This window comes from Arachis hypogaea, chromosome 14, assembly GCF_003086295.3.
Source record: "Arachis hypogaea cultivar Tifrunner chromosome 14, arahy.Tifrunner.gnm2.J5K5, whole genome shotgun sequence".
NCBI classification, from domain to species: domain Eukaryota; kingdom Viridiplantae; phylum Streptophyta; class Magnoliopsida; order Fabales; family Fabaceae; genus Arachis; species Arachis hypogaea.
Window position 1 is genome coordinate 11,868,110 of NC_092049.1, and position 8,116 is coordinate 11,876,225.

The 8,116-nt window shown below is 36.4% G+C and overlaps 2 protein-coding genes across 3 annotated transcripts; both read right to left on the reverse strand.

Annotated features, from left to right (window-relative positions):
• Positions 1-780: 780 nt before the first annotated feature.
• Positions 781-3,098, reverse strand: LOC112741520 (patellin-4). The gene is made up of 5 exons (XM_025790534.3): positions 2,749-3,098; positions 1,703-2,662; positions 1,493-1,617; positions 1,264-1,408; positions 781-1,170 (listed from the first exon to the last, which is right to left on the reverse strand). The coding sequence occupies exons 2-5, from the start codon at positions 2,651-2,653 to the stop codon at positions 916-918; spliced, it is 1,476 nt and encodes a 491-aa protein (XP_025646319.1). The 5' UTR covers positions 2,654-2,662; positions 2,749-3,098; the 3' UTR covers positions 781-915.
• A 635-nt stretch (positions 3,099-3,733) lies between these two features.
• On the reverse strand, positions 3,734-7,703 carry LOC112741521 (uncharacterized). 2 transcript variants are annotated; one of them, XM_025790536.3, is made up of 6 exons: positions 6,445-6,873; positions 6,231-6,342; positions 5,399-5,472; positions 4,732-5,310; positions 4,519-4,599; positions 3,734-4,039 (listed from the first exon to the last, which is right to left on the reverse strand). In XM_025790536.3, exons 1-6 carry the CDS (start codon positions 6,691-6,693, stop codon positions 4,031-4,033), a joined length of 1,104 nt encoding a protein of 367 aa, XP_025646321.1. In that variant the 5' UTR covers positions 6,694-6,873; the 3' UTR covers positions 3,734-4,030. The 2 variants fall into 2 exon arrangements, with proteins under 2 accessions (XP_025646321.1, XP_025646320.1); XM_025790535.3 differs by lacking the exon at positions 3,734-4,039 and having other exon boundaries at positions 4,210-4,599; positions 6,445-7,703.
• Positions 7,704-8,116: the final 413 nt, after the last annotated feature.

The following is an 8,116-nucleotide window of genomic DNA, read 5'->3' on the forward strand; positions in this document are numbered from 1 at the left end:
TTTAAGTATTAGTTAGATTAAAACTTATATTTGAATATAAATTAGATAGTTATATTCGTGATTTCTTTTTTATTTGTTTGACACCTATAAATAAGTAGTACCTTTTCTTAATTTCTTGGATGAACTGAGTAAAAACTTTTAAATTTTGAAAGAGCCTTTTTTTTTTTGGAAACATTTTACTCTCTAAAAATTTATAAGATCCTTTATCATCTTTTTCATAGAATCAAATATTTATAGGTATTTGACTATTTTACGAAAAATAGTCAAAAACTTATTTGTTCTTGAATGTAAAAGTCATATGAACCTAGCTTAATTATAAATGTAGCGAAAAGTCCTCTTTGCATTATTATTATGACAACATCTCCAAAGATCAGCACTCAGCAGCAACTTGGAATGGAAGGAATGATTGAAGCATGATTTTCGGACAATTACTATTCTTGAGACCATTTGACTATTTCAGTCAAGAAACTATGTCTAAGTGTTTGGTGTTGTTGGTTGAGTCAAGAAACTCCATAACAAGTGGTTAATTGATTTCTTTTCAGGTGAAGAGTGGTGTAACAATTCACTCTATTGGTTGTTGATCATAATGTGGGAGATAACAACGGAGTTTACAGCTTTATTTAGTGGTATTGGCTGTTTTTTTTTTTTTTTAGTTTATTTATGTATGTTGACTTATTTTTTCTTTAGATAAAAAAGAAAACAAGTGTTAGGTGGAGTCTTCCTCAATCTATTCTAGTTAGCAAAAAATTAATTTACACTGTAAAATTTGACTCTAAAAAAGAATGAATAATGATTCTGATTCTCTTATTAGCCAACACTAATGAATAATGATAAAAGAATAAAGCCCTGTTGTTTCTGTCCACACACACACATAAAAAAGGAACTTAGGAACATCTGAAGTGAATGTATGAATCCTCAAAAAGTGTTGTTGATAGTCTTGTATCGGTACCAAACCCTCTTCTTCTTGTTTGATGTGTTGTCTATGGTGAGCACAACTTTCCCTGCTTCATTGTTCCTAAAAGTGTTCCTAACAGGCCCTTCTTGTGAACCCATTTTCTTCCCTTTCTGAACAATGATTGTGTATGAACCCTCATCTGAAGGAACAAATTCTTCCTTGTAACTCACTTCCCAACCCAGCACTGTCACATCCCAACACAATGTGTTCCCAACCTGTTCATTCACAAAACACATTATATATCAATTCAGTCAAATTAGTACATTGAAAAATCATTGTATTTAGATACAATTGCATGCAATAGGTACCTCCAATGTAGGAATCTCAATAGTTGCAGTTGATGCAGCCTTGAGAGTGAGTTCTGAAACAGCACCATCTTCTGAACAGAACTCTGTGTCATCTTCCCTCTTGAAACCACCATATTGAACTGGGATCTCCTCAATTGGAATGTATCTATTTGACATAAAAAGTAAGTAATGAATTAAGATTATTCAAAATTAACAATATAAAAAGGTGTCAATGGATGAAGTAACATACTTGATAAGTGTTTCAGTGACCTTAGCAGGGCGAGCAACCACAAATTTTCTCTTTGTTCTTTGGGTCAAGAAAGGAGATAAAAGTGCACTTACAGCATAGTACCAAAAAGGAACATTGATGAAAATCTGCAATTCAACATAATTGCACATTAATCAATTACCTAACACAACAATGTGTCCATGTAACTGAATATTGATGTAAGAAACTTACATGTTTGGCCACCAATTCAGGGTAATTATCCTGCAAAAGTGAAACAACTTGCTTTACTGCAATTCTGAGCTCTTTCTTGGAGGGTCCAGGGGAGTTCTTAAGGTCATTGACTTGAAGCAAGGAAGTGACACCACCTGGCTTGAAATTGAGCTTCTGAATACCCTTCTCCATCATCTGGCACCTCCACCTCAAGAACTCGATGCGCTTCTCCTCCGATCCAAAGCTCTTCTGGTAAAGCTCCTCATTATCAAACACACCATAGATGTTGTAGCACACTGGGTGCCCTTCACGATCAACACCACTCATGCATGCTGCAGAACCCAACCCAGGTCCAAAATCCTCATCCACAACAGAATCAATGCTGGATTCTTTCCTCCATTTCAGGGTCTTCTTCAGCATCTCAAATGCATCACTGACCTTGAACTCCCTAGCCCTCAGGAACTTGAGAAGAACTACATCAGTCCCTTCCTCTCCTTTGCTTGGCAAAACGGGTACCCCCCAAAGAGACACATCCTTCTCCACTTCAACACTTTTCTCCTCTTCTTCACTTTTCTTCTCCTCTTGTTCCTTCAATGGTTCCTCACCTTCCTCATCAGCACCTTGCTTTTTAACTTCTTCTTCCTTCTTATTATCCTCTTCAGTAGCTTCATTCATCTTCTTTGACTCTTCTGTCTTTTCATCAAAGAGGTTGTGTCCCAAGATAGCTTCCTCAAGCTTAGCCTTGAGCTCATTCAAGGCTTTTCTCTCAAACTCTTTGAGATCAGAGAGGAAGTTGCTCTCTTCCCTGTAGGATGAGCTCTTCCCCATTGTTTCTGCCTTGGATTCTTCCACTTCAAGAACCTTCTCTTCTTCTTCTTCTTTTGCAGCAGCAACATTCTTCTGTGGCTCTTCAGCAGGAACCTCAGAAGCTCTTTGTTGGGTCTCTTCTTGAGCAGTAACCTCAGCAGTCATGGCTACACACTGAAAAACAAAAGAGAAAAACTTGAGACAAACCCAAGATTCTAGAAGTGATAAAAGATGTAAAAAACCAAGGAAAGATAACAAACCTAAGTGATAAGCAGAGAGTAGAAGTGTTGTGTTGAGTTGTGTTATGGTGAAGTGTGAGAGTTATATATATAAATATTGGAAGTAAAGAAGGGTTGTTAGGGGCAGCAACGGTCACATAATTGGATCCATGACAGAGAGAAGAGCCGTTGGAGGATTCTTGTTCCCGAGAGTTTTGCTTGGCGTGAAAAAGCATCAATGTGGATTGTGGCCCCACTCTCCACTAAGACATGCTTCTTCCTTGGAACAACATCACAACCTTATTTTCCTCAAATCTGTTATTATTAGTACTCACTCTTTTGTCACCTTCAACTTCATATACACCTATCTCTCTGTTAATCGATGTTAGATCAGTGAAAATAGTAAGCATTTTAATTTTCTAATAAAAAATTTTGGAAAGCACTACACTATTATCTTGTGACATGGCAGGCCTTCATTTGTTAAAAAAGATTGCTTCTTTGTTTGACTTGGTCTTCCAAGCACCTTGCTTTGCTTAGTTGGCTGGAGAGTAGGGACAAATTACATGTTGGTCTAAAGCATCTCTAAAGAGTAACGTTGCATTTTTGGAATTGATTTCTTGCAGAGAATGATTGCACTTAGTAATGTTTCTCTTAGTTATAACAGCACACCATTAATCAAATTCCATTGTGATATCTCGCATAAAAAAATAAAATAAAAATCCAGTATGGCATATCTGTAGTGATTTATATATCAAATTATATGTGACTATGCTGAAGACTAACTTTGCAAGAAGTCTTTAGGACCATGCTATAGCCCGTGAAAAAATTAGTGCATTATGCAGTACAATAATTTAATAATATAGATCTTAGCAAAACAGTATATGAATATTTCTATTATATCTACACTGAGTTAAACTTTATATATTTGCAGATCTTCTCAACAATTTGTTGTTTAGCACTGATATATGTGTGTATGATTATAATTATCTCCGCAATTTGTGCACAAATTAAACAACTGGAAGTCATGTACCAATAAGATTTGTCCTTTCCTTTATTTTTCAATGAGCATAAATATTGACATCTGACAAGCATATCTAAACAAATGTTTTTGAAGTCAGTTAAGGGACATTCATATAATGAATGATCCTCATTTAATGGCTCTCATCATGCTTCTGAAAATGTGTAATTGTTCCTTTCTTTCTTGATGTCAATAACCAGAACACCTCCATCAACTAAAGAAGCCACCAAATCTTCCTTGATCCACATGAACAAGTCCATACTCCTTGAGCCACTAATATATTATTTCTTCTGGTTACTTTTTTGCTTACATTTTCTACAAACATTTGAAAAAAAAAAGAAAAACAAATCTTAGGATTCAAATTAGAGTTCAAACTTTATTTTCTCATCCAAAGACCTTATGTAAGGTGCAAGTAAGCAAACCAAATGCAAAACAGTAAACAGATGATTTTAAGATTAACAAATCTAACATTTCACCAGAAGAACTTCTGTCAAACTAAAGAGATACATGAATTATGTAAATAATGAATTCCTCACATCACAAGCTAAGTGAATACAAGATTAACCCAAAAAGTGGAACCCCTTAGATTACAAACCAAGCAGATGATACATGATGTTGAACCTTTACATTACACAAACTAACTCCAAATATGTTCATTAGAAGCACTATGAACTAACAGCTTACACATACATTTACATAAAAGTTGCTACATAGTCTACTGTTCCTAATGGGGTAATAATTTAATTAAAATATCTCATCTGTCATACTTTTGCAGAGGACTTCAATTTTGGTACCTTGAAGCTGGAAGAGAACAGTTTCGGAGTCACAGAGGTGAGAATAACTGGACTTTCTTTCCTCTTCAGGCTAGTATTTCCCTGGAACATAAAAAATTCAAGGAGAGGGAAAACAATGAGAATAACAATAAGCAGCACAATCATTACTAGTTATTAAAAATGAAATTAGATATGAGCAGACCAAAATTAGTGAAACATTAGAACAGGCTATACCTTTCCAGATAATTTTGAAGGAGGAGGGGCATCAGGAGTAGATACTTCTTTTTTCACAGAGACATTTCTGTGCCTGCCACTCTTGCTGGTTCCTGAGTTACAAGTTTTAGTCCCTTCCGTGCATCGGTTTAAAACAGGTGTAACTTGGTCTTTCCTGGACTTTCTAACAGATTCCATCTCCGAAGACAATCGTGATATTTCTTGGTTTAATCTTTCTGTCTCAGCCTCCATACTAGCCACTTTACTAACTAACTGTGAAATAGTACTATCCTTTTTGTTATTTTCTGACTCCAGTTGTTCCACAAGTGCTCTTACCTTCTCATTTGCTTTCTCTACTTCAGCTTGTTTAGCACTTAATTTATTGCAATATTCTTTTTCCATGATATTGTATTGATTCCACACAAATTTCTTTTCTGAAACAAGCTTCTCACGTTCTTCTTTTAATATTCTCAATTCATCTTTGATTTTCAAAGAACTCATCTCTTCTACGGAATTCGTCCCAGGTGACTTGTTCTCTTTCTCACTATCAGTGTTTCTTTTCTTCCTCTTGTCAGCATCCTTCAATACTGTTCCTTGATCCTGTTATAATAGAAACTATTCAGCATAATGAAATGCCTAAAAATATTGGAAAACTCAAAAACGTATGCAATGCTGACAGTGAACATACTTCTCCTTTAGCGGATTTGCAAGAATGGTTTTCAAACAAAGCTTTAAAATCGGCCAAATCATCCTCCATATGCTCTGCAGTTAAACAATGCCAAGTCAACAAATGTGGTTACAGTGATTTCAAATTGACAATTAGTACAAAACCCTGTATTACAAAAACCAATAAAAAAAAATGGGTGTCAAAAAACAACGAAAAAAACAAAAACAGACAAGACTATTTGAAAACTAAAAGCAGCTTAACAGAAAACCTCACTCTGTAGAAAGCAATGGGCAATCAAATATTTCACCATCTAATCTAAAACAACCTTCACATTCATGATGTAAATTCGGTGCAACACAATTAAATTCCAGGACCCCTCCCCAGGAAGCATTGGAAATCTATCGCCTAAATGTCAATGGATCACAAAATTACATTAGATAATTATTATAAGTTTAACACTTTAACTATGCTTCCGTACACAAAAATAGCAAATAATCCCAACTGGGTTCAATGGCATGGTCAAAAGTCAAAACTAATCTGCAGTGTCCCCCCCCCCCCGGGCCTCTTTTTCCGCCCCCCAAACAACTCAATGTAGCAAGTTCTACAATCAACTTAAAGAATTAAAAACAATAAGAACCCAATTTTTTAAGTTGCTTGAGCTCAAAATTGAAGGGGAAAAAAAAATCAAATTCAGGATCTGAGACCAAGAACAGGAATAGGGAAAAAAGAAGAACCTTTATCGTTCAAAGAAAAGAAAAACGCAACTTTCTTCTAATTTCCCACAAATAGAAAGGGAAAAGTTATCATAAGAATTTAATCAACCAAATCACAAAAGAGGGAAAGAGGAACGTACCCAAAATCCATTTGTAAACAGAAGCCTCCCTATTCTTGTAACCCAGCATCAAATCCTCTCGGGCCGCCTCCAATAACCGTTTCTTCTCCTCAAATTTCAAAACTCCCTTCATCTACCCAAAAATTGATCTTTTAGTATGGAGAAATAAAAAAGAAATTTTGCAATTGCTTTAAGAGTCGGAAACCCAAAAGGTGAAACTTTTGGTTAAGAATACCTGCGAGATGTGATCGCTGTGAATGCGGTTGTCGGATTGCCAGGCTTCGTTCTGGATTCGCCAACGGTCTTGGAGGAACTTGTTCTGCGTTGAGATCGACTGAAGCTGATTCTGCTGGTTGCGCACCATCTTAACCATCAAGTTGAAGACGTTGCCCCAGTTTCGCCGCTCCGATGCAGAAGGAGGAGGAGGAAGAGGAAGTGGTGTAGCGGCCTTTGAAGATTTCTTCTTTGACCTTGTCTCGGGCATGGCATACAAATTGAAGTTGAAGAAGAAGAAGGAGGAAGAGGAGGTTTGCGGCAGCGAATTTGAAAACGGGATTTGCAACGGTCGAATATTTTTTTTGTTAGTGAAAGAGTGTGTGTGTAAGAGGGAACCCTAACTTCAAAGTTCAAACTTTAAAAGCAAAATGCGTGTCATGTCGATTCTACAACGGACGGAAATACATGTTGTAAGATGTTTAACATGTATTTACTATCTATTTAGTTTGCAATGCAATTAGGTATTTTTTAAATATTATTTTTTATAAATTTTTGAAGAGAAAAAAAAAATAAATTTTTTTTATATTTTAAACAACTGATATATAAAAATAAATATTTAAATTAATTAAATAATAATAAATTATTAAAAAGATTGAATTTTAAAGGATAAATAGTATTTTTGTTTAGTTATATAATTTTTCATAGTACTTATGAATTACTGCAACTATTATTAATAAGGTCTATTTTGTTTTGAATATTCTAATGTTATCTTTTGAATTAATAAAATAATATTTTTTAATTGAACAAATTATTCTTTGTGATGATTTATGTAGCTATAATATCTGTTAGAGAATCATGTTAGAGAATTATTAGAATCAATTTAGATTAATTAGTATCGTCTATAGTATATCTGTACATTAATTGTAGGATTCTATGTCTTTATTACTTTGATTCATTTAGCACCTATAAATATCCCTTATATATTGTACCTCTAATCACAATTCAATAATACACTTTTCAGATTACTCTCTCAGTCTCTTGTTTCTAACATGGTATCAAGAGCTTAGGTCTTTTTTTTTCCAATGAATATTAGTTCATAGCCCCATTGTTTTTTCCTTTCCGGCAGTGTTCTTTGGCCTCTTTTTTTGTTCCCTTTTCGATGCTTTGGTTCGTCACCCCCATAACTATCTTGTTCGTCTTGTCGCCGTGATTCCAACGCAACCAGAAACGCCGCCATCCGCCACCAGACGCGCCTCCACGCACCGCCGAAAGACGCTGCCACGACCAAGTTGATCTTCCTTCCAGATTCCACATGTGCCTCTTTGCTCTCATTTTTCGATCTGTTTCTGACGCTTTGGTTCGTCACCCCGGCATCATCGTGTTCTTCTCTTCGTCAGCTTTCCAACACCGCCGAGATCACCGCCATCGGCCACCGGACGCGCCGCCGGAATCCTGCTACCCGCCTCCATTGTTTCTCCTTTAGAAGGTTCAGCAGCCGTTGGATCTCGACTCCAATCGGACGATCCTCGCGCTGCCACGTGTCAACTGAGCCTTGCCCGACCCGCGCACGCCCGGCCCGACCCGTGCTTCCACCTGGCTGCCAGCGTGTCTCTTGTAACAGCCCAGACCACTCGCTAGCACGATATTGTCCGCTTTGGCACACAAGGCCTCACGGTTTTGCCTTTGACGAT